The sequence below is a fragment of the Lagenorhynchus albirostris genome, chromosome 8, assembly GCF_949774975.1.
Source record: "Lagenorhynchus albirostris chromosome 8, mLagAlb1.1, whole genome shotgun sequence".
Taxonomy (NCBI): Eukaryota; Metazoa; Chordata; class Mammalia; order Artiodactyla; family Delphinidae; genus Lagenorhynchus; species Lagenorhynchus albirostris.
Window position 1 is genome coordinate 27,102,474 of NC_083102.1, and position 27,520 is coordinate 27,129,993.

At 34.6% G+C, this 27,520-nt stretch overlaps 1 protein-coding gene across 1 annotated transcript in view; it reads left to right on the top strand.

Moving 5' to 3' along the window:
• Positions 1-23,534, top strand: part of IQUB (IQ motif and ubiquitin domain containing) — a 62,456-nt gene extending 38,922 nt beyond the window's left edge. Inside the window, exons 9-13 of the mRNA XM_060156780.1 lie at positions 5,047-5,217; positions 7,565-7,741; positions 17,296-17,544; positions 18,247-18,432; positions 23,352-23,534. Coding sequence (XP_060012763.1) covers positions 5,047-5,217; positions 7,565-7,741; positions 17,296-17,544; positions 18,247-18,432; positions 23,352-23,534 — 966 coding nt within the window. The remainder of the gene's footprint in view (positions 1-5,046; positions 5,218-7,564; positions 7,742-17,295; positions 17,545-18,246; positions 18,433-23,351) is intronic.
• The last annotated feature ends 3,986 nt before the right edge of the window (positions 23,535-27,520 follow it).

Consider the following 27,520-nt stretch of genomic DNA (forward strand, 5'->3'; position numbering starts at 1 on the left):
GAGCCAGTTGATGACGATTACTCTCTGTCATGAAGTATAACTTTGTAAGAAGTTCTTTAAATGTCGCCAAAAAAGATGAGATGGGGAGATTTTGTTCATGAGAATTCCTGTGAGGAAGGAAGATTTTTTTTTTTGGTAAATACTTTGATACGTTTTGGGGTAGAATCTGAGACCCTAAAGGATCCTGAGTATGGGAAGAATTGCTCTATCCCAGGAAAACGGAGGTTTTCGAGTGTTGCCAGGAGAGAGAGTAGAGGGAGGACAGTTAGAAGGCAGTGGGACACAATGTGGCTTCTTGTAACTTCATTAATTATATCACTAATAATTGAAATATTAAGTGCAAGATGATTTTTTTTTTTTCATAAGAGGAAAAGGAGCAAGAGAAATGACTGGGCCTTAATGACTGATTCAGGGAAGCACACAAAGATGCAGGATCAGAAGATGACAGGAAGGATGGAAAAGTTAGCCACAAAAACTTGTAGAAATCAAGGGAAAGGCTTTTTTGTGGGTCATAGGTTTTTGTGTGGGTCATAGGTTTTAGAATTGGGGTTCTGAACCTGTGGTCACCCCAGCTGATAAACCAGTTAATCTCACCAATCCCCAGGCTAAGACTTAGAGGAAATGGACATTTTAGCTGATACAAGAGAATTTTACCTCAGTTTTGACCAAAGTGTTATACAGGGCAAGACAAAACACAACCACGGAATGGAACAGCTGCACTTGAGGTCAATCCCCAGTCCATTAAGTACCCTAATTAGTCCATTCTTTAAAAATATTGACCAACGGTGACTTTTGACCTGCTTTTAACCTGTTATAGTAAATTGTGAAATCTTTGTTATTCTAATACAAAGTCATTTAAATCACCTTTTTGTATATGGTGCCATGATAAACATCATAGAAAACAGTTAAGGTAGATTTTATAGTCTTTTGTTGTAAATAGTTATACCAGTTCTATTCCGTTTTATGCCTATCCCAACCCTACCCATGCCTAGCATTGTCTCCAATAAATATTCAGGAGGAGTCAGTGTTGATTTCATGAAACTTGAAGTAACTTATTCTACAGTTTTTTTGATTGCTAAGAAAAAACAGCTTATAAGTAATCCCTGAGGCTAGATAAGGTCAGAGTTTTTTCAAATGTTAACGCTAACAACCAGGGCCATGATGCGGATTTTAAGATCCACATTTAGCACCATAATATATAGATATGTAAAGAGAATATTTACTTTCCCATAATTTGGAAATAACTCTGGAAAATAAAATTTTATGGTTTGGTTTTAGTTTAACTTCAGTGTGTCTAAGTATTATGTAGTGTATTGAACTAATATTTTATTTTTTATCTTCTTATCCTGGACACAGAATTTCTCTGAGTAGTGAATGATTACTATTTTAAATTAGTCCAATAAAAGCACTGAACTATTCAGTTATTAGGGACTCTATACTAAGCCTTCATTCTCCATAAAAAGTTTAAAGATTTTTGAAGCATTAGTTAAAAAATTTGTAATTTTATCACATCAAACATTGACATCCACAGGTTGTCAAATGTTAAAAACTCACAAATTGACAGAGGTGAAGAAATTCAGGTCAAGAAATTTGAATGAAAAATCATCAGTCAGTTTCTAATATATCTTGGGTACTGCTTACCCAAACTGTGTAAAGAGACAATTTGAATTTCTGCAAGAGGTTTTCCCTAGAGTCAAGGCCATTTATTTCTTTGATTCTCTTTGATTTACACACCACTTCTCACAATCACAAGCTAAAAAACTGCAATCTGCTTTAGCTGTGTCATTTAATTTTTTTTCTCCTTACTCAGGTGGCCAACAGGTAATGGGATAGAAAAATGCAACCAGCTCTTGCCTCTCTCTGAGTACCACAGTACACAGGGGTGTCCTCTATGGACGGACAAAACCACTTTGCTGTGTAAAAGAAAAGTTGATCACTACCCAGTAGCTCTGGGGGGTTAGTGTTATTCTTAATTTGTCCCCTGAGGGTCTAGAGTATTAATTTAGGAGAAAGAAAAGACCGTCTCTCACAGTGCAGCCATTTCTTCTCTTTTGTGGAAGCTTGCTGCTCTCAAGGTTTTTATCTCTCCACCTTCCCTTCCTCAAAATGTGTCTTCCTGCTGTTCTTCTGTTCCTCTCCTCCAGAGTCTATGCTGTTTCATTTGTTGGCAGCTAAGTGGAATTTATTATGCTCCTGTTTTCTGAAGCAATTTAAGAACATGATTGTTGTACATCTCTTATTGTAGTCAAAGCATTCAAAGAAAAAAAGACATAGAAAGAGAAATAAGCAAAGTTGACATTTTCCTGCATCAGAATAAAAGAAATACCTTAAGGTCTGCAATCAGAGAAGCTTAGACTTGAAGACCAGGTTATCAGTGTTGGCAGAAATAAATCCAAATATAAAAACAACTTTGCCAAACAGATTTTTTAAATGTCATTTCAGTGCTTACACTAGGGAACTCAAACTTCAAATCTAGGAATCTTTGATTATATCACACAGTTTCCTTTAATCTGGCTAACTCCTAGTTATTCTTCAGGTTTTATCTTAGATATTATTTTCTTTTCACCAGTGAAGTGCTTCATATCAAACTGTAGTTACCTGTTTACCTGCATCATCAAGCATAATCAACTTTTAATTATTTATTAATCTTTCTATGCTCTTAGATTTAAGAGTTCATGAAATTAGAATTTATCTACTTGCTACCTAGTACACTGACCAGTTTATAGTAAACACAATAAATACTTATTGAATGAATGAATGAATACTGTAGGCCCTGTGAAATATATAAAACTACATAAGAAATTTATTTCTTATAACCTGTAAGGAGAAATAGAGTTGTAATCATAGAACAAATTGCATTGCCCCATTGCATACTGTGTGTGTGTGTGTGTGTGTGTGTGTGTGTGTGTGTGTGTTTACATGTACAATAGGACAGATAATAGTGATTTCAGTGGTTTCAAACCATAGTAGTTAGGAATCTTTATAGAAAAGTTAGGATTTAAGTTAAAAATCAAAGGGTAGAAACAATTTGGATGTTAAATATATTTGGAAAAAATCCAAGGTATTACTATATCACAGTGTCTTAGATGGGGCTAAAAACTTGGAGGGAAGGTAGAGTTAAATCAATACAGCAGCTGAAAAAAACCACAATAAAGTAGATGGACTAAGCATTTCATTAAAAGGTTATTGTACTTGGATTATTACAAATGAAATAACTTATCAGCCTGAAGAGCTAAAGGTATTGATCACATTACTGGAAGAAGGGAAATTACATTTAATAGAGCCACCCTGAGGAAAACTGTGTGCAAAGATTAAGGCTTTAGACTTTAGAATATTGCTATATGAAACTTAGCCTAAGATTGCTTATTCCTTAAAGGCTTTAAAAAGAGCTTTGCAGCAAACATTAGATTTCAGTAACACTCTGAGGCCTACCCCAAACAAGGCTGTAACCATTTAAAACAATATATTTTTAAAATTTCTAAGTGATAATAATTAAATCATAAAATATTTTCTTATCGAGCTATTTCCCTTTTGTAATCCTTAATAAATTTTATTAATTTTATCAATCTGCTAATTAACTGTATATTATTTAATATTAGATTTATGGCTTAAAAATAGAAATTAATCATAGGGCTGCAGCTTCTCATTTGCTAGATTAAAACTAGAACTGAGAATCTAAAGTTTCTGATGGAGATTCCTAGCTCTGCACAACATTCATTTTACCTTTGATCAGAAAATGATGCCATTACTTTGAAAACATATCAAATATAGTTGTTAAATGGTAGCTTTGTAGTTTTCAATGTAATTTAGCTAATATGAAATGTAAAAAAATTAAAGGTAAATTGAGGCTGTAACTAAAAATTCATACTACTGTCATACTAAATACAGCCTTAAATGGTTTCTCTATTTGGCTATTCTACATTCCTGATGATTTATTTTGATACATGGGCTTCTATTTAAACTTTAAATTATATCAAATCTAAGATTTAAATGCTTGCAAGTATGGCATAAATTGGACTACAGGTCTCCAAAGCAATTACCAATCAGTCTACAAAAATGCAGCATTTGGACAGTTAGAAATTGTGATCAACATAGCCTCCTTTTTGATAGATTATAATCAGGGAAAGAAACTGAGCAGCTTTATACCTTAAAGTAGAAGAGTCAGTGAATTTTCACTGTGCTCTTTCTAGGTCAATGCATCTTCTCTTAAAGTCTCAGTAGTTTGAGTAGGAGGGAACAAAAGCATTGGCAAACATAGTCTTTAAATATTTTGTTGTGGTCCTGAGTCAGTGGAGGACTCACTCCATTTCCTCTCTCTGAATTCTTAGCCTGGGACTCCTCACATGAGCTTCAGGGCAAGTTAGCTCCATCTTTGACCCTCAGTTCAGGAGACGGGCTATGTTGGGAGGCACCAAGCTAGATTTGGAAGTAGGAAGTGAGAATCTTAGCCATTGTCAGGGAGGCAGGGGCCACAGCACTGCTAAAATAGCTAAATACAGCTGTTTCCCTATGGACATCTGCTTTGTGAAGAACTGTGAACTTGTTATAGATTTATTTTTATAGGAAACAGAACTGTAACTGAGTCCCATATTGCTATATCTGTAGGTCTAATGCCTTGAGGATTGTAATCATTGTTCCACAAGGGTTGTTCTCAATTGGCAAGGCATGATCAAGACACATTCATACAACTCAGTATAACTGAACCAAGTAGATAATTTTTTTTAGCATTCTAAATAGCATGCTTTGTTCCCCAGGGATTATTTCATAGATCCATCAAGCTAACCATCATACTAGTTAGTACAAATTAGTAGCAAATTCTGAATCCTGAGGAAGTGTTTGTACTTCTGCAGACTAAAGCTCTCTCATATTTTTTTTCCTAAATTGTTTTACTTTCCCATGGTCTACAAATTCTTCAAATAATTTTCTTAAGTTTTAGTGATAGTTTTATTCCATAAAGCACATGATAATAAGGTTAACTTATAGTAGAAGGAACAAAATTATTTTTGAACTTTTAATTAACTGATAATTATAAACATTATTTTTAAGTGTTCAGCTCCAAAGCTATGGAGAAGATTTGATGGCAAAATAATTGAGATGGATACACAATTCACCATCAGAGCCAGAGAGCTGCAAAACATCTATAACTGCATTGTGCTGAAAAATCTCTCTCAAGATGAGAGACTGGATGTGCTGTTAACACTCAAACATACTGTAAAGGTAAGTTAGTTTCTCTTAGTTTTTGGGTATCACTACCACTATCAATAAAAAAATTGAATACTAAAATAAACAAGATGGTTTGTATTAAGTAATTATAAAGATAATAAATGTCTATATATATGAATTTTATTTTGTGAACAACTATATTGTTTGGGTATAATTGGGGGAGGATATGGTTTATGCATTAACATTTATCTACAAGTTCTCAAACTATATATTATGACACATACAAAAGTAAATATAACACAATGAATATTCTAAATGTAGATGTATCCTTACCTTTGCAATGAATGTAGATATATACAGCATGAGATTAGTACTCAACTCAGTTCAATAAAACAGCAATTATTGGCTATATATTTTCACACTTTTTAATGAAAATTTTATTTTTAGCAATTTTAATGCAGCATTAGTATAAGTATTTTTACCTCCTTTTCCTCATCAGTTATTGATTTAAGGCACTTTAAGTAGTTGAGTAAATGGTTCTTGTTGGAAGGTAAGTCCCCATAGGTCTCTCATATTTCTGCCCATCTTGAAAGCAGAGGCATGGACTCAATAAGGCATTGACTGCCTTTTTTCTGGACAGCCTTTTCAGAGATGTTTGTCAAGTGACTATGCCTTTGACGCTAGAGATAGGAAGAGAGGGAGAAGCCATAGGTCCAGAGGTGGGAAATAAGCATGGTATCTGTAGAGGGCAGTAGAAAGACCAAATTGGCAAAAGGAGAGTGCAGGTAGAGTACAGTAGAAATATTCTTACTTGACATAATTAGGACCATTAGCTGGTTAATTAAAAAAACCAAAGGATGGACTCATAAAAGATAAGTTGTGCATGTCTTAATATGTTTAACCTAATATATCCACATATACATTTATTTAACAGTATTTGATGGAGGATTAAGGCTTTTAAGCATGACTCGATGTCTGGCTGTGTTTATGGTGGCTGCACAACCGTAGATTAGTTATTTAATATTTCTGAAAATCAGTTTCATCATCTGTAAAATTAGTTGCTTTGAAGATACACATACATATATATGTGTATATATTTATACATACGTATGTATATAGAATATAAATAAAATATATAATTTATGTGTCTCAATGCTTACAAATAGGGAGCCCTCAATAAATAATAAGTATTATTTTGATGACAGTTGCTAATATAGACCAGTGAATTTTGATCCTGGGTGTATGTTAGAATCATCTGGAGAGCTTGAAAGAGAGAAAGGGAGAGAGTTTGAGAATAAATGAATAGGAATGATATCTAGGCCCCATTTCAGAGCAGTTAAATCAGATTCTCAAGTGTGAGGGCACTGTTAAAATCTTTTAAAATCTTCCCTAGGTCATTCTAATGTGCCCTCAGGGTCAAAGACCACTGATGCAGACTCTTGTATTAGCCATACCAAGTACATATTAAAAAGAAGAGAAGAGCATTATTTTACAGTTACTGACGTTACCCTCTGACTCCTTCATTCAAACTATGGTTTTTGTAGTCGGAGGGCAGTCGGAGGAACTTACTTCTATTTTATTACTTCTAAATCCTTCTACTTTAATCACTTCACTCTAACTTGGGCTTTCTTATTCAGTCACCATCATTTCTATTACTTTGTTAAAGATTATTGTGAATTATATAAACATGCAGAAAACATGTATAAAATATACGTGTATAGTTTAGCAAATATAAAACCACCAATCTTGTTACTGCCCTCTGGCCCCAAAACAGGACATTGCCAACGTCCCCCTTTCTCTTCATATCTGCAACTCACCCTCTCGTCCTCTAAAAGTAATTACCATACAGACTTTCATGGTAGTCATTTCCTTGATTTTTCTTCATAGTTACCACCTCTGTATACATCTCTAAATAATACGGTGTAGTGTTGTTTATTTTTGGATTTTATTTAAATGGAATGAGACTGTATGTATTATTTTGTGCCTTGCTTCATTTGCTCAACATTAATTTGTAAGATTTAAACTTGTTACTGTATATAGCTCTAGTTAATTCATGTCCATATATCACGTAATACTCTACTGTATGAATAAGCCGTCATTATTTATGTAATCAATTTATTTATGGATATTTAGTTGTTTCTCATTTTGAGCTGGTGTGAACGATGACTCCGTGCACATTTTTTAAAGCACTTAAGAGTAGAATTGCTGGGTTGTAGATTATGCATATCTTAAGTTCTACTAGATAACGTCAAAATTTTTTCTAAATTAGTGGCACCAACTTATATTTATGTCAGCAATGTTTTGTTACCTTTGGAATGTAGTTTTCAGTTTGTTTGGGTGATAATTTTAAAAACTAGTGATTTTTAAAATTCTATACTGAATATGGTTGTGTTTTACACAGGAACATGATTGTAAACTGACTCAAGAAATTCTAGAATTGATTGACAGGGAGGTTGACCTTATGATGAGAGGAGTCAAACATGAGAACCTTGAAGGACTCAGAAAAAGGATTGCAACACTCTTTTTTCAGTACATCAAAACACCTCTGTTTAATCCAGAAGTTGCAAGACACCTTAAGGTACTCTACCTTTTCTTCCCTGTATTCCTTTATCAAAATTCTAAGACGTGCTATAGTAAGTCGAAGTATATGCAGATTTTGCTTTAATACTTTACTAGGGGGTCCATGTGGAAGACCATCTTATTGGTGAAATCTCCTTTGAATGATATTTTTTATGTTGATAAATGAATCATTTAACTTTTTCTGTTTGTATTTCCAAGCTTGAATTCTCTCCTACTCTCTGGATTAAATATCCAGTTGAATATTACAGTGTGTGGAACACATCATGATCTCTCACACCATCATGCTTTTCCATGTACTGTTGCTTCCACTTGGAATGCTGTCCCCTAGTTTACCCAGCCAACTCCTCTTCATTTTCTAAGACTCAATTCACATGTACCCTCCTTCATTAGGCCTCAGAGAAAGTTAAACTCTTCATATCTGAGATTCTACATGCACCTGTTTGTGTTCCTTTATAATACTTATCACGGAGTTATAATTATTACTGAACAGATCCACATAGATATCCTGCGAGAACTTCAAATGTAACACGTATTTGAATTAAACTACCTTTTCCAACTCTAACATGTTTAGCCTCCTTTGGGGATTTTTCTCTCTAAAGCCAAGATAAGTGCCTTACTGCCTTCTTACTTTGCAAAACTATTTAAAACACCTTCAGTAAAGTTTTGGGGGGGGTGGTTTACTAAAGAATTTGAAACAGCGTTTTGTTCCAGTGATTATGTTTAGACTAATAATCTATTTAAGAAGCTGACTAAACATGTATTTTGCTTTTTTAACATAAACAAAATCTCAATATTTAGTCAAAATTTTTAGAAAAATTAAAATTGTTTATTTTTTATATTCTTTCTTTTTAATGAAGTTTTGAAACTTAACTGTATTGCAAGATAATTTCAAAATATAACAAAAGTTCAAGAGAAAAGTTGACCATTGAATTATTTCTTATTCACATCGTTGTTTCATTTTTCCAAGCTACCTTTTAGTCTTCTATAGACTTACTCAGTTTTTATATGCTTGCAGTAGTATAATAGAATTTAATATTCTACACATTCATATAACATTGTATCATTTTATTCACTTTTTAAATTTACCTTTGGTAAAATTCAATCCTTTTGGTGAGTTTTGACAAATTCAGAGTCATATAATCAACAGCCAACAGCACAATCAAGATAAAAGATAGTCTTATCACCTCCCCCAAATTCCCTCATGCTGCTACTTTGTAATCAGCCCTTCCCCTGGCTACCTAACCCTTGGCAAACACTGATCAGAATTTTATTTCTATAGTTATACCTAACCTAGAGTGTCACATAAATGGAATGATATGCTATGTGCAAGTATACCATGTCTTATTGCACTTCACTTTACTGAGCTTTGCAGATACTGTGTGTGTGTTCTTTTTCTTTTCTCTTTTTCTTTTCTTTCTTTTTTTTTTTTTTTTACAAATTGAAGGTTGTGACAACCCTGCATTGAGCAAGTCTGTTGGCACAATTTTTCCAAGAGTATTTGCTCCCTTTGTGTCTCTGTGTCACATTTTGGTAATTCTTGTAATGTTTCAGGCTTTTTCATTATTGTTATATTTGTTACAGTGATCTGTGGTCACTGATCTTTGATGTTACTATTGTAATTGTTTTGGGGCACCATGGACCTCACCCACATAAAACAGCGGACTTAATTGACGTGTGTGTGTCCTGACTGCTCCACCAACTGGTGGTACTTCCAACTCTCTCCCTCTCCTCAGGTTTCCCTATCCCCTGAGACACAACATTATTGAGATTAGGCCAATTAATAACCCTACAACAGCCTCTAAGAGTTCAAGTGAAAGGAAGAGTTGCACACCTCTCCCTTTAAATTGGAGAATTTAAAGCTAGAAATGATTAAACTTAGTGAGGAAGGCTTGTCGAAAGCTGAAATAGGCCAGAAGTTAAGCCTCTTGCACTAAATAGTTAGTCAACTTGTAAATGCAAAGGAAAAGTTCTTGAAGGAAATTAAAAGTGCTACTTCAGTGAACACATGAGTGCTAAGAAAATGAAACAGCCCTATTGCTGATATGGAGAGAATTTGAGTGGTCTAGATAGAAGATCAAACCAGCCGTAACATTTCCATAAGCCAAAGCCTCTTCCAGAGCAAAGCCCTAACTCTCTTTATTTTTATGAAGGTTAATACCAAGTCTCAATAAATTTAAGAATATTGAAATCATATCAAGCATCTTTTCCAACCACAATGCTATGAGACTAGAAATTAACTGCAAGAAAAAAAAACTACAAAAAGTAAAAACATTTGGAGGTTAAATAATATGCTGCTAAACATGGGTCACTGAATAAATCAAAGAGGAAATAAAAAAAAATACGTGGAGACAATAAAAATGGAAAGACAATGATCCAAAATCAATGGGATTCAGCAGAAGCAGTTCTAAGAGGGAAGCTGATAGTGATACAAGCCTACATCAGGAAATAAGAAAAATCTCAAACAACCTAACATTACACCTAAAGGAACTAGAAAAAGAAGAAGAAACAAAACCTAAAGTTAGTAGAAGGAAAGAAATAATACAGATCAGAGCAGAAATAAAGAGACTAATACCAATGAAACTAAGAGCTGGTTCTTTGAAAAGATAAACAAAATTGATGAAGTTTTTGCCAGACTCATCAAGAAAAAAACGAGGGGCCAAATTAATAAAATCAGAAATGAAAGAGAGGTTACAACCAACACCACAGAAATTAAAGGATCATAAGAGATTCTTATGAACAGTTACACACCAATAAAGTGGACAACCTAGAAGAACTGGATAAATTCCTAGAAACATACAATCTCCCAAGACTGAACCTGGAAGAAATAGAAAATATGAACAGACCAATTACCAGTAATGAAATTGAATCAGTAATCAAAAACTCGCAACAAATAAAAGTTCAGGCCTAGACTGCTTCACAGGAAATTCTACCAAACATTTAAAAAAGAGTTAACATCTGTCCTTCTCAAACTACTCCAAAAAACTGAAGAGGAAGGAATACTTCCAAACTCATTCTATGAGGCCAGCATCACCCTGATACTGAAACCAGACAAAGACATCACAGAAAATTACACGCCAATATCACTGATGAACATAGATGCAAAAGTCCTCAGCAAAATGTTAGCAAACCGAATTCAGTAACACACTGGAAGGATCATACACCATGATCAAGTGGGATTTATCTCTGGGATGCAAGAATGGTTCAATGCTGCAAATCAGTGTGATACACCACATTAACAAACTGAAGAATGAAAATTATAAGATCAATTCAATAGATGGAGAAAAAGCTTTGACGAACTTCAACATTCATTTGTGATAAAAACTCTCAACAAAGTGTATAGAGGGAACATACCTCAACATAATAAAGGCCATATATGATAAACCTACAACCAACATCATATTCAATAGCGGAAAGGTGAAAGCATTTCCTCTAAGATCAGGAACAAGACAAGGATGCCCACTCTTGCCACTTTTATTCAACATAGTATTGGCAATCCTAACCACAGTAATCATACAAGAGAAAGAAATGAAGGGAATTCAGATTGGAAAGAAGGAAGTAAAACTATCACTATTTGCAGATGACATGCTACTATGTAGAGAAAATCCTAAAGATAACACCAAAATCTGTTAGAATTCATCAATGAATTCAGTAAAGTTGCAGAATACAAAATTAATATACAGAAATCTATTGCATATCTATACACTAATAACAAACTCTCAGAAAGAGAAATTAAGAAAACAATCCCATTTATAATTACATCAAAGAGAATACAATACCTAGGAATAAATCTAACCAACGAGGTAAAACTTGTACTCAGAAAACTATGACATTGATGAGAGAACTTGAAGATGACATAAACAAATGGAAGAATTAATATTGTTAAAATCACATAATATCCAAGGCAATCTACAGATTTAATGCAGCCTCTTTCAAAATTCCAAGGGCATTTTCCACAGAACTAGAACAAATAGCTCTAAAATGTGTATGGAAACACAAAAGACTTTGAGTAGTCAAAACAATCTTGAGAAAGAAGAACAAAGCTGGAGGTATCATGCTCCTTGACTTCAGACTGTACTACAAAGCTACAGTAATCAAAACAGTATGGTACTGGCACAAAAACAGATCCATAGATCAGTGAAACAGAATAGAGAGCCCAGAAACAAACCTACATTTATATGGACAATTAATCTATGACAAAGAAGGCAAGAACACACACTGGGGGAAAAGACAGTCTCTTCAATAAATGGTGTTGGGAAAACTGGACAGCCACATGCAAAAGAATCAAACTGGACTACTTTATCACACCAAATACAAAAATCAACTTAATGGAATAAAGACTTAAATGTAAAACCTGAAACCTTAAAACTCTTAGAAGAAAACCTAGGCAATATGCTCTTTGACATCGGTCTTAAGTGTATTTTTTGGATACGTGTCCTCAGGCAAGGGAAACAAAGCTAAAAATAAGTGAGTGGGAGTACATCAAACTAAAAATCTTTTGCACAGTGAATGAAACTATCAATAAAGTGAAAAGGCAGCATACTGAATGGGAGAAGATATTTCCAAATGAAATGTCTAATTACAGGTTAATATCCAAAATATACAAAGAATGCATACAACCCAACATCAAAAACAAACAACAGGATTAAAAATGGGCATAGGACCTGAATAGACCTTTTTCCAAGGAAGACATACAGACGGCCAACAGACGCGTGAAAATCTGCTCAACATCACTAATCATCGGGGAAATGCAAATCAAAACCACCATGAGATATCACCTCACACCTGTGGAAGAGCCATCATCAAAAAGACAACAAATAACAAGGGTTGGTGAGGATACGGAGAACAGGGAACCCTTGTGCACTGTTGGTAGAATTTATATTGGTACAGCCGCTATGGAAAACAATGTGGAGTTTCCTCAAAAAATTAAAAATAGAACTGCCATGTAACCCAGCAATTTCACTTCTGTGTATTTACCCAAAGAAAACAAAAAGACTAATTTGAAAAGATATATGTATTCCAGTATTCATTGCAGCACTGTTTATAATAGCCAAGATATGGAAGCAAGCTAATTATCTATTGATAGACAAATGGATAAAGAAGATGTGGTATGTGTGTATATATATATATATGTATATATATATATACACACACCAACACACACACAATGGAGTATTAGCCATAAAGATGAGATCTTACCATTGGCTACAACATGGATGGATCTAGAGGGTATTATGTTAAGTGAAATAAGTCAGACAGAGAAAGAAAAATACTGCACAACCTCACTTATAAGTAGAATCTAAAAAGTAAAAAAAACAAAGCAAAACGAAAAGAGACTTGTAGATACAGAGAACAAACAGGTGATTGCCAGAAGTAAGAGCGTCGGGGCGGGGGTGGGGGCAAAATAGTTGAAGGGGATTAGGAGGTACAAACCTCTAGTTATGTAGTAAATAAGTCACAGGGAGGTAATATACAGCATAAGGAATATGGTCAATAATATTGTAATAACTTTGTACTGGGACAGGTGGTTACTAGACTTATCCAGATGATCATTTCATATTGTATGCAAATGTTAAATCATTATGTAGAACATCTGAAACTAACATAATATTGTACATCAACTATATTTCAATAATTTTTTAAAATAAATAAATACATTTCATAAGGCTATAGCTGCCATAGATAATGACTCCTCTGATGGATGTGGGCAAAGTAAATTGAAAACCTTCTGGAAAGGATTCATCATTCTAGATGCCATTAAAAGCATTTGTGACCCATGGGAAGAGGTCAAAATATCAACATTAACAGGAGTTTGGAAGAAGTTTATTCCATCCCTCATGGATGACTTTGATGGATTCAAGACTTTAGTGGAGGAAGTAACTGCAGATGTGGTGAGAATAGCAAGAGAACTAGAATTAGAAGTGCAGCCTGAAGATGTAATTGAATTGCTCCAAATCATGATAAAACTTTAATAAATGAGGAGTTGCTTCTTACGGCTGAGCAAAGAAAGTGGTTTATGGGAATGGAATCTACTTTTGGTGAAGATGCCGTGAAGATTGTTGGAATCACAACAAATGATTTAGAATATTACATAAACTTAGTTGATGAAGCAGTGGCAAGGTTTGAGAGGAGTCATCCAATTTTGAAAGAAGTTCTACTGTGGGTAAAATGCTGTCAAACAGTATTGCATGCTACTGAGAAACCATTAGCATAATGAAAGGAAGAGTCAATCAGTGCAGCAAACTTGATTGTTGTCTTATTTTAAGAAGCTGCCACAGCTACCCCAAACTTCAGCAATCATCACCCTGACCGATCAGTAGCCCTTAAGGAGGGCAAGACCCTTCACCAGAAAAAAGAAGACTCAGATGATAGCATCTTTAAGTAATAAAGTATTTTTAATTATGTACATTGTTTTTTTAGACAGACTACAGTATAGTGTAAACATAGCTTTATATGCACTGGGAAACAAAAAAATTCGTGTGACTTGCTTTATTGCTATTATCCGTTTTATTTCAGTGGTCTGAAACTGAACCTGCAATATCTCCAAGGTATGCCTGTAGTCTTTCAAGACTGGCTTCCTTCATTTAGCATATTGTATTTGATATTCACCCATATTTTTTTAGTGTATCATTAGTTTTTTGTTGTAACCGAATAATATTTTTATGGTCTGGGTGTGCCAGAGTTTATCTGTTGACAATTGCAGGACATTAAATTGTTTAGAGTTTTGGGCTTTTGTGAATAAAGTCACTACGAACACTCAATTGTGAGTTTTTGTGTAAGTTGGTTGTTTGGGGTTAAATACCTAGGAAGTGGGATTGTTGAGTCATATGGTAAATGCATATTTACCTTTATAAAGACTGCCAAACATTTTTCCAAACTGATTATACCATGTTGCACTCCATCTGCAATGTATGAGAGTTCCAGTTGCTTTGCATCCGTGTCAGCACTTGGTATTGTCAGTTTTTATTTCATTTTTGGAATTCTAATAGGTGTGTAGTGTTTTAATCTGCATTTTCCCAATGAGTAATAATATTAAGCATCGTTTCATGCATGTTTTTGACATCCATATATCTTTTTGGTGAAGTGTCTCAACATCTGTTGTCACTGCCATTTTTTCAGTTGAGTTGCTTATTTTCTCGTTATTGAAATTTTTAATATATTTTGCATATAAGTCCTTTGTAAGACACATGATTTGCAAATATTTTCTCAGTCTGTGGCTTGTCTTTTTATTCTCTTAACCGTATCTCTAACAGAGCAGAAGTTTTTGTTTTGATGACGTTCAATTTGTTCAGTTTTAAAATGGATCATGCTTTTATTGTTTGTTTTGTATTTAAGAAATTTTTGGAAGAATTAATATTGTTAAAATGTTCTTACTACCCAAAGTGGTCTACAGCTTCAGTGCAATCAATCCCTATCAAAATTCCAATGGCATTTTTCACAGAGATAGGAAAAAAAAATCCTAAAATTTGTATGGAAACACAAAAGACCCAGAGTAACCAAAGCAATCTTGAGAAAGAAGAGCAAAGCTGGAGGCATCACGCTTCCTGATTTCAAACTATATTACAATGCTATAGTAATCAAAACAGTATATTATTGGCATAAAAACAGACACATAGGTCAATGAAACAGAATCGAGAGCCCAGAAATTAACCCATACTTATATGGTCAATTAATTTACAACAAAGGAGCCAAGAATACACAACGGGGAAAGGACAGTCTCTTCAATAAATGGTGTTGGGAAAACTAGACAGTCACATGCAAAAAAAAATGAAATTGGGCCCTTATCTCACACCACATACAAAAATCGACTCAAAATGGATTAATTATTTAAATGTAAAACCTGAAACTGTAAATCTACTAGAAGAAAACATAGGGGAAATGTTTCTTGACATTGGCTTTGGCAACAATTTTTTGCTCGTGACACCAAAGGCAAAGGCAACAACAGCAAAAATAGACAAATGGGATTTTATCAACCTAAAAAGTTTTTGCACAACAAAGGAAAGAATTCAACAAAATGAAAGCAACCTATTGAATGGGAGAAAATATTTGCAAACCATTTATCCGATGAGTTAGTATCAAAAACAACGTGTACGACTCAATAACAAAATAATTTTAATCCAATTTAAAAATGGACAAAGGATCTGAATAAACATTTTCCCAAAGAAGACATACAAATGGCCAACATGTACATGAAAAAGTGCTCATTATCACTAATCAAAGAAATGCAAATCAAAAGCTCAGTGAAATATCATCTCACCAAAGTTAAAATGTCTACTCAAAAGACAGAGGGTAACAAGTGTTGGCAAGGATGTGGAAGAAAGGGAATCTTTGTGCACTGTTAGTGGAAATGTAGCATTATGGAGGGTCCTCAAAAAATTAAAAATAGAACTACCATATAATGCAGAATTTCAAATTTTGAATATTGATAATTGAGCCAATCTAAATTTAGTGTTAAGATAAATGAAATGAGAACACTTGGTTTAGTGGGCTTTAATTTCTGTGTGAATCTAGCTATTGCCTGTAAAAATAATTAACACAGCATAGCACCAAAAATCTAAATTCTTAAAAATAAGTGCCAAAGCACTTTCTTTTCTTTTCTTCTTGGGAAGTTTTCTTACTATTGCAACTCAAAGCCTCTACCGACTCATTTTTTTCAGTCAGTTAATTTTCTAGGTGATTTTACCATGTATATCTAAAAGTTTATGAATAATAGAGATTTTTAATATTTTGGTAGGGTAAATGAATACTACTTGAAATTTAAATTTTGTATAGAGTAGGAAGTTAAGGAAAAAATATGACTTTAAAATTAACCAACTTGTTATCTCATTCTAAGATAAATTAGCCCTTAGCATTTGGCCTGGCTGTTATAGTTTGTCTTCCTTCCTTCCTTCCTTCCTTCCTTCCTTCCTTCCTTCCTTCCTTCCTTCCTTCCTTCCTTCCTTCCTTCCTTCCTTCCTTCCTTCCTCCCTCCCTCCCTCCCTCCCTCCCTTCCTTCCTTCCTTCCTTCCTTCCTTCCTTCCTTCCTTCCTTCCTTCCTTCCTTCCTTCCTTCCTTCCTTCCTTCCTTCCTTCCTTCCTTTTCTTCTTTCTTTCGTTTCTTTTCTTTTTTTTCTTTCCTTCTTTCTTTTCTTCTTTCTTTCATTTCTTTTCTTTTTTCTTTCTTTCCTTTTCTTCTTTCTTTCTTTCTTTCTCTTTCTTTCTTTCTTTTCTTCTTTCTTTCGTTTCTTTTTTCTTTCTTTCCTTTTCTTCTTTCCTTCTTTCTTTCCTTTCTTTCTTTCTTTCCTCCTTTCTTTCTTTCCTTCTTTCTCATTCTTTCTTTCCTTCTTTCTTTCTTTCTTTCCTTCTCTTTCTTTTCTTTCTCGTTCTTTCTTTCCTTCTTTCTTTCTTTCTTCTTTCTTCCTTCCTTCCTTCCTTCCTTCCTTCCTTCCTTCCTTTCCTTTCCTTCTTCTCTCCCTCCCTTTCCTTCCTCCCTCCCTCCTTTCTTTCTTTCTTTCTTTCTTTCTTTCTTTCTTTCTTTCTTTCTTTCTTTCTTTCTTTCTTTCTTTCTTTCTTTCAGGTCCCTCAAGATCCACTGAAGTTTTATAAGAAGATTTACTTTTGCCTCAGTTGCCAGCTCTATTTGCCTTCTACAGAGTTTGCTGTATCATCCACCTCACACCACATTTACCGCTGTCGCCACTGCATTAACCTTGACAATGAGACTCAAAAACGAGAATCATGTTTGAAGTACAAATGTTTACTTCAACGACTTTACTATTCAGAAGCTGATTATGAAGATGATTCTAAAATTGCTTTCCTGATGCAGGTATGATCAGTAAATGTTGCCAATCATGGATGAAATTTGTCCATTGATTTTACAGAAAAGATTTCTGCTTTCCCATCCAAACCTATTAAAATAATGTTTCTCTTTCCCATGTTTATTCTTTGTGAAGCTTGCCTCTCTGGCAATTCTGAGTTTATATATGCAGACCTTGTGACAGAAAGTCATTTCAAGAGCTTTAGCTAATATGGTTTAAAATTTTTTAAAAAAGTTTTAAAACAGTTATTTCATTTCTTCCCTTTTCCCTCTTTTTTCATTAAAACAATAAAGTTTTTAATAACGCTAAGCGAATTGCTTATTCTTTATTAAATCTTAATTTCCTCATTTGTAAAATGGGAATAAAATGATCTGCAGTAACCCTGAGGATAAGATGATAGTTACTAATGAATTTTGAAAAGTACTTAATACCATATAAATGTAAGGTAAAATTAGCATATTGGAAGAAATATACACAGCTTACTCTGGGTTAAAGATGCAGTCATGACTGTGAGATTGGTAACATATTATGGTTTGGGCAGAATGAGCAGAGATTTGATGAGAAATAAGCCATGTGCGCAGAAAACCTCATGAATAATGTTTTCCTTTAAAAAATATACTCAGTATAATTTGTTTTCTCAAGTAATAGAATAATTTAAAATTTTATGTTTAGAAGAAAACATTGTTTTTCACAAATGTTTTGACATGCAGCTACAAGATATTCAGTACCTGACTGAGAACATCTGGGCATCCCAGTCAGTGCTCAGTACCTGGAATGATCTCAATGATCTGGTCATGGTCAGGTGGGATAAGTCCTTGGAGTGGTCGCCCTGGAACTGCATTCTTCTTACCAAAGATGAAGGCACTGCTCATCTCAAGCTAAAGAGTGTTGAAGAGGTAAGGAGGTCAAACTTTATTTGGGACCTTAATTTGGTCATTGGAATTATTAGAGGTAACTTGACTGCCTTTTACTACATTCCATGCATAAGTTAAATACTTCCATTGGATTAAGAAACAGAGAACCCATGGATAACAGTAACAAAATACATGGATGGTATGTACGGCAGAGATTAAAATTGAAAGGAAGCTAAGACACTTAAAAGGTAAAGATAAGACATCTGAAAGTCTTCCAAGTACCTAACATGAAACCAGACCCTCCTAATAATAGCAAGTTCAAGCACATTAGTTCCACAGTAAATTCCATAAGAACAGGGATATTGTTTAGTTTATTTGTGTCTATATCTCTAATACCTACAGCAGTGTCACAGACTAGGGAATTAATAAGTATTTGTTGAATGAATAAATGAATATTATCACCAGATAGGTATTTTGAAACCTAAAGTCTGTCCTTTGATTAATCATCACAAGTCTGCCTAAAAGCACGGTAGATTCTCAAATAAATTCTGTTCATAATTTTGTGCCCTAAATGACAATCATACTGATGGGGTATAGTTCTGAGGCTTCATTTTTCATTTGCTTCCAGTTAACTAGGAGTGGGGAAAGCACTGTAAAAATTAAATACCATTTAATTCCAGTAATTTATAAGATGCAATCTGTAAAACATTTTGATGAACAGAATTGAGGGGTCCCTGATGAGTTCCCCGAAAGCTCCGTTTATACTAAGCAAGCCTATGATCCCAACATCTGATATTGATTCTCTGCCTTCTGCTAATTAAATTGCTGTACTTTAATTCCATGCAAGATGTCAGCTAAGGGAAAATACAGAAATGACTTCAAATATAATAGTCGTTTTGAATCGTGCTATTTCCTGCCTGTGTTTTTATTAGGGAGGGGGAAGGAGTAAAGAGGAGAAACTAGTTAAAGTTTCAACTTTTTTGAATAATTTTCCATTAGGAGTCAGGCTAAGAAAAATTTTACTCTAGGGACTGAAGGAAAGGGTAACAAGAAACTGAAGCTATGTTAAATATTATATTTAGTAAACTAAGCTGCCTCATAAATATTTAATCACTGAAAGCCTAGCCAATACTAGCAATAGTGTTTCATATAGGACCCATAGTGGGATTGAAGTTCACTCCCAAAGCTGATATTCCACTGCTTCTTCAATTCATACACACAACTCCCTTTGTGTATTTAATCAAATTACTGCAGTATCAAATTAAATGTTCTATTCACATGCATTTCTAATTTCAGGATCTTACTGAATTTCTGTAAATAGAGCTCCGTTTACGCCAAGCAACCCTAGTGTAAATAAAGAAATGACTTCAAATATAATTGTCATTTCAGACAAACTAAAAAATTTGCCTTTTTATGGTTTTGGGCTGGTGTAATCGTTTAAGTATTAATATTCAGCCTACTTAAAGAATAGTTTATGTCCTGTTGTAATTTCCAGAATTTCCTAAATGAACAGAGGTATTTGCTATCTCATTGAGTAAAAAACTACTCAAAACTTAAAATAATCTTGACTCCTGCAATCATGATACAAATTGTAGGAAAAGCATGGAAAAAGACTTCTGTTCTTTGAACTGTATATGAGGCAGATCAGTTTCTCCTGGTGTGTGCAATGGCCAGAGTAGGACAATAGTGGATTTAAAGTCAAGACACCTGACCCAGTATTTCCCCATTTCTGTCATTAATGATCTGCAGGACATTAAGACCTTCCTTCTTTGCTTTGCAAAATTTTATAAAGGTTAGCAAAAAACATGAAATTGGTATAAAGGATTAGAGTAGATTAGAGCTTTGAATTCTGGCTCTATCACTTATGGGAGAAGTTGGGCAAGTTTGTTAATGTCTCAATGCCCCGGTTTTCTCATCTATAAAATGGGGATAATGGATATTTTTCCATATTATATTACTCTTTAAGAGTTACTTATTGTTCCTTTTATTGTATGTACCATAATGTGCTATTCTCATCTTTGATGATTACTTTTTGCCTTTATGCACTTTGAAAACCTATAAAGTTCTCTACATGTTTTGTTTAATGTTGTATAACAGAAATGTGTTAGTACTTCTTGAATGAAATATGGGCTAAGAAGTGTTGGAATAAGGTTAAATGAGTATTTTGACCTGGTGAATTTGTCTGTAGAGAGGAAACTTTTTTAAAAAAATTGAAGTATAGCTGATTTATAATATTATATTAGTTTCAGGTGTACAGCACAGTGATTCAATATTTGTATAGATTATACTCTAAAGTTATTATAAAACAATGGCCATATTTGCCTATGCTGTACAATATATTCTTGTTGCTTATTTATTTATGCATAGTAGCTTGTGCCTCTTAATCCATACTCCCATCTTGCCTTCCTTTTCCCCACTGGCAGCCACTAGTTTTTTCTCTGTATCTGTGACTCTGTTTCTATTTTGGTGTATACATTTGTTTTATTTTTTAGATTGTACATGTAAGTGATAATATAGAGTATTTGTCTTTCTCTCTCTGACTTATTTCCCTAAGTATAATGCTCTCTAGGTCATCTGTATTGTTGCTAATGGTGGAATTTCATTCTTTTTTACGGCTGAATAATATTCCATTGTGTATATATACATACCATAGAGAGGAAACTTTAAAATAAGCCCAGGATATTTCTACATAATGCTTTCTTTAAGAATGCCACATCCTTTGGCTCCTTTTCTCCAGGGCTTTCTTTATCTTGACTTGACACTATGGAAGGATCTTTAGTAAGGAGATATCTTAGTAAAGAGATACCTAACCTTTCAGAAAACAAATTTTAGGAGGAGGTACAGGTAGTATTTGTGATTTGGTTGAAAAGAAGAGTCAATTAAGATTAATGAAGAGGGGCTTCCCTGGTGGCTCAGTGGTTAAGAATCCGCCTGCCAATGCAGGGGACACAGGTTCGAGCCCTGGTCTGGGAAGATCCCACATGCCGCAGAGCAACTAAGCCTGTGTGCCACAACTACTGAGCCTGCGCTCTAGAGCCCGCGAGCCACAACTACTGAGCCTACATGCCACAACTACTGAAGCCTGTGCCCCTAGCACTCATGCTCCACAACAAGAGAAGCCACCGCAGTGAGAAGCCCACGCACCGCAACGAAGAGCAGCTCCCGCTTGCCACAACTAGAGAAAACCCGCACACAGCAACAAAGACCCAATGCAGCCAAAAAAAAACAGAAAGCAAAAAAGAATAAAGAGAATAGACAGTATTTATTAATTCAACCAGAATTTGCTTTTCAATCTGCCAGATATTGTGATAAGTGCTTGGGGAAAAGCAAGGAAATGTAATGGATACAATACTTCATTGTTTCAGTTGCATTTGAGTTTAGCTGCAAATAACAGACTAAGCAGTATAATGACTTAATCAAATATGGGGTCAGTTGTCTTATATAATAGGGATCCAGAGTTTGGCATCTGGAGACTTGTATGGTAGCTCCACAATGCTCTCAGAAACCCAGGCCTTCTAACTTCTTCCTCAGCCATATTTAACCTTTGGCTTTAACCCTAATGATTGTGTACTCTTAGAGACAGATAGCTACTTCATCTTCTGCATTATATCCCCCTCCTAGATATGGCAAAAGCCTAAAGGTACTTCCCACTCCTAAAAAGCTTCCCTGTAAGCTTTATCCAATGACTTCTTTTTTACAAATGTACATATATACATGTGTGTATATATAAATATATATATATTTCTGCCATATATATGTGTGTATATATATATACACATACACACACATATATATGTCAGAAACTTGTCATATGGCCACCCCTAGCTATAATAAAGCCTAAGAAAGCTGAGCACATCACAAAATACAAAATAAGGCCCCTATATAGAGTTGGGCCTCTAAATATGAATGCAAGAGAGAATGAATATTGGGTTGGCAACTAGCATTGTGCCCCTCTCATTAGAAAACAGATTGTCTTATAATGTGGCAAAGCTACATAACAGAGAAAGTTCAAAGTGCTGCTATAGCTGTGGAGAGACAAGAAGCCTAAAAATTAATTATGAACAAATAAAAATGGAAAGGCACAAAGATTTGATAAAGGCAGGAAAGTTATTTTCTATTTAGAAGACAGAAGAGAAACACAAGAGAAACAGTGCAGGGACTCATATCTAAGGTAGTAAAAAGGGTGACTAAAGAGAAGCTTACATTGTCACAGCACCATTGTGATCTTTATTTTGAACTCTGGAGATATAGAGGGAAGGACTAATTTTAGAAAAAAAAAATTCAAGTGGGTAATTGTATCAGTATTGAAATAGATTTAAAGAGAACTAAGGTGACAAGAGCATTCACACAAAAATATTGATTGACTCTTTACCTTATGGTGCCAAGACACACATGTATGAAAAAGACCCAGTGTGAGGGACTTCCCTAGTGGTCCAGTGGGTCAGACTCCACACTCCCAATGGAGGGGACCCGGGTTCAATCCCTGGTCGGGGAACTAGTGCTGCAACTAAGAAGCCCACATGCCACAACTAAAAAAAGATCCCTCGTGCTGCAACTAAGACCCAGCGCAGCCAAAATAAATAAATAAATATTAAAAAAAAAAAGACTCAGTTTGAATCTTTAAGGAGCCTTTCTTATCATCATGGAAGAGACTTGCAAGTAAATAGTGAAATTCAAGGCAGAATGAACTAAATATTACAATTAAAATACATGAAAGTGCTTGCAAGTATATAAGAAGGAGGGGTTAGTTTAGACTTAGAGAGGTCAGAGGGAGAATCAAGAAAGGCTTCCAGGTTAAAGCGTCATAAAAGCTGAGCCCCGAAAGATGATGGACAAAGTGAGAATAAATGTTTTCTGGGCTGAAAGAACTGAGAAGTAAAGGCACTGAGGCATAAAAGTGTTTTTACTTGGCAAAATATATTTGTGACATTTAATAGAATTTGATTTTCTTTTCTTTTCAGGGATATGAACCCTTGTTTATTCACAAGATCAAACACAAACATTTCCTGGCTAAGAACTATTTTTCACAAATTCCAGTGCTGGCTTCATTTTTACTTGGTGATGGTGAAGTAGATGAGATCAGAAAGAAACATCAATCAGAACCAACATCTAAGATTATAGATATCCACAGGCCTAGTCCTTAAAAGATCCAGGACTATTTGTTTGATGATCAGCATTTTTGTCCACTGCTAATAGAGTAATACAGAGGTCACACAGTACGGTAGTAGAATTTTATCTTTTATTGATTTTAATTGTTCTTCATAATGTCATAAGTTGTATGAAGAGAAAACATCCCTATACAAATGCTTTATCGTTAGTGTTAAATTTAAATATAACTGTGTTACTGAAATTAATATTTTAAAGAGAACATTTTATTTTTAGATTAAAATTTTTAAAAATTTCAAATACATTATATTATACTTAAAATCAACAGACAAACAAAAGCTAGGCTTAATTTTCAACTCAAAAAATTTATTTTAGAAAAAATTGTAGTTACAGGAGAATAGTCAGTATACGGATGAGAGGAAACATTATAGAATACTCTTTCATGAAAATCTTTACATATAGGATAAAAGATGCTATGTTTTAATATAGGGATTTGAATCTTCACATTTTATCTTCTACTTTCATCTTCCATTCTTCTCAAAATTTCAATGAAAAAACAAACTATAAACAAACAAAAAAGTTCATTCCATACTGGAAAACAGGGTGAACAGTGGAACTATATTTTATTCTATGGTAGAAAAACTCCCTGTGGGGCAATGATGAAACTCTGTAAGAACAATAAAAATGGTCAAGTAAACTATAACAATTCCTTTCCCTAATAAACCAAAGGAATAACCTTGACCACATGCATGTCAGGGACGTACAATGATGAACAACGGTATATGAGTCAATCTTAACAGGAAATACGTTCAAAATAGGATAATTCAAGGAGAGTTTATTTACAAAGGGACTTCTTATAAAGTGTGAGCAGTGTGTAGGGAAACTAAGGGAATAGTGTAGGAATGTAGGGTCACTATCAGATAAGCTGTGTCTACCCTAATCTCAAATGGATCCGGGGAGGGAACGGTCTGGGAACCCAGAAAGAGAGTGTAAAGGAGATAACTGAGATCAGTGAGCAACTCTCAGGGCCCTAGGTGATCTCATGAGCTAGAGAAATAAATATCAGACCTCATACTTCTCTCTTCCTCCAGTCTCTTGCTTGGGTTTCCCATTGGAAGAACCCGAAAGGAAAGCAGAAAAAATAGAAGTCTGTGGACATAATTCGTATAGCTTCAGGGCAAAGATCAGAGGAGACAAGTGGGAGAGTGCATTTGGCTGGCTAAAGAGAAGACATCCAGCTAGAGAGAAGAATTAAAAGTGAAAGTGAAGAGCTATAATTCAAGTAGCAATATTTCATACACACACAACAAATATATTTGTATATATTATACTTATATATAAGTATATATGTGCGTATGTGTATATTATATATATAGAGAGAGAGAGAATTCTCTTAATTTCAATCAGTAATTAATGAGGCTGTTCTCTCAAGTTTAGTGATCAAGGAGTCAAGGAATTCAATCTAAATATTAATATTTATTCTACATAAATATTTACCAACATTTTAGCAACATATTTTCTAGGATATCCACAGTTTTTTTACTTAGCAAAAACATGGCACATGATTATTGTCTTTAAGGAACTAAACATTGAAAAGGGAAGCACTATAAAGCTGTTGTTATTTTCAAGTTTTCATAGACAATTCAGATGTTCTGGGAACTTTCTAAACAATAAATTGCAGATAGGATTAGATTGGGGACCATTCTGATCACTAATAAACAGGTAAAAATTTAACACAGACAGAAGTGGGTTTACACTGGAATGGAAATAACCAGGTTTTCACAAGACAGTTCAGGAGAAACCCCCAGGTCAGAGTAGGAAGAGCAGAGGAGGCAGCAGGAAGGGCTGGGGCAGCAGGCAGCGAGGGGGCAATAGATAGGGGCAAGTAGAGGACTTTGAGAGTTCCTCTATTGCCCTAGGAGTAAAGCACTTGCTTATAGTAATGGAAGACTTGTGGAGTACAACTGGTGGGGGGCAGAGCGAGGGCAGGCAACCAGAGCTATTGAATCATACATGAAAAGGGGCAGCACCTTAATTTAGGCCTGGGAAAATAACCACAAAGAGCAAAAAAAAAAAAAAAAGGCTCAACAACAGAGAGACTTTGCTTAATAAGGTCAACTCTTCTGGGAAACTCTTTTCCATCTCATTGGAACTACAGCTCTCATTTTACACAGGTCTCCAAAAATCCACAGCAGAAGGGGCTAGAGATGGTGTCAGGCTAGAGAGCAGCCAGCAGGGAAAAAGTCCAGTTGCTGCCTACTAGAATCCTGGCACTAGGGTACTGGACAGCAACCAGTTAAGAAGTTAAACTCCCCTGCCGTAGAAGGACCTGCTTTTCTCTAGTTTATGACCTGATGAGCACACCTCCCCTGGCCCACTAACAAATGAAACTGTAGAAGGTGTTTCCTTCTTTCTCCTTTAGGACTATATTATATGGATAGAGGCCTAAACAGTAGAACAGAACAAAGTTTTATATCCCAATATTGCAAAAACAAGCTGAAAAAAGATGGTCACTGTATACGTAAAGATTCAAAAATCAAAAAAGGGATCCTTTTGAAGAATGAGAACAAATATTCATTTAACAGATCTCAACTATATTAAGGACATTTGATAGCATTTTTCATCTTTTGGAAAAAAAATACTGGGAAAAATTGCTATTACATAAATCATTACAATAAATAAATAAATACAACAAAATAAACAATTGCTGAATTAGAATAAACAACACACTAATGGCAATGAAGAGCAGATTTGGTACTTGAAAGCTAAAGCTAATACAGGGATTGGGTGATTAGCTCAAGATAGTCCTCTAGAGATTTCCCTGGCAGTCCAGTCAGTGGTTAAGACTCTGCATTCCCAATGCAGGGGGCATGAGTTTGATCCCTGGTCGAGGAACTAAGATCCTGCATGCCACACGGTGCGGTCAAAAAAAAAAGATAGTCCCCTTGAATTCAGAGGAAAAGTCAAAGAAATGAGGAAGATGAGCAAAAATGATAAGTCTAACAGCTTTGCTTTGTCTACACTAGAAATAACATAAGCCTAAAATGGAGTAGAGAAGGAGAAACAATTAGCAAAGGGAAATTTAAAGCTAATTTCCCTAAGCTAAAAAGGCATATATCCATAGCTGTATAAAGGATCTACCAAGTACTGGGAAAATTAATATAGAGATACACATAGACACAACCTCATGACATTTCTGGATTTCAGAAATATTGGACAAATTCTATAAGCATTCAAGTTGAAGAGGAAAAGCCACAAGGAAAAAAGTCAATAACAACAGCATAGATTTCTCTTCTGCAACATTAAGTGCCAGAAGGTGAAGGAGGAACACTTCTGTTGAAGACTTTTGAATTCTGAGGGTGAAAAAATGACCTAAGAATTTTACTTTCAGGCAAATTTTTTTTGGTGAAGACAACAGGAAGACATTGTTAGGCAGGAAGCATGTCATCAGTCTATGTGTACTCATTCTGTCCTCCAGCTGACCTCGAAACTATGGCGGTAGGATCTGGGCATGATACTGTATATGAGAAATGGCAGTGAGCACTGCAACTTCAATCCTTTCTAAATGATCATCATTTGTATGGTTATGAAACAATGCAATGAACAAAAATAAATTTTCAAATAAAAATCTATACTGCAAAAAACAAAAATACGAATCAACAACAAAAAAATACCCTGAGTATTGTCACTAAATGTCTGCTATAGGAGGGTTCAGAGGGATAAAAGTGTTCCAAATCTTTTCAAGGGGAGATGAGTAAATGGATATATAGGTAGGAAAGTTGGTATTCAAATATTTAGTTAAAAAATTTAAAGGCAACTGCTAGCAGAATGAAAATGGAATTATAAACTCCACATTTCTAGAGAGAAAAAGGGAACAGCAACAAACTTGAGAACTATTGTGAAATAAAGGGGTTTTGTTTGTTTTTTTAGGTTAATAGGAAGTATATATAAGAGAAAAACAAGATTAAAAATATCACAGTGCATAAATTTGAATGGGTTAAAATTCTAGCAAAGGATAGTTATT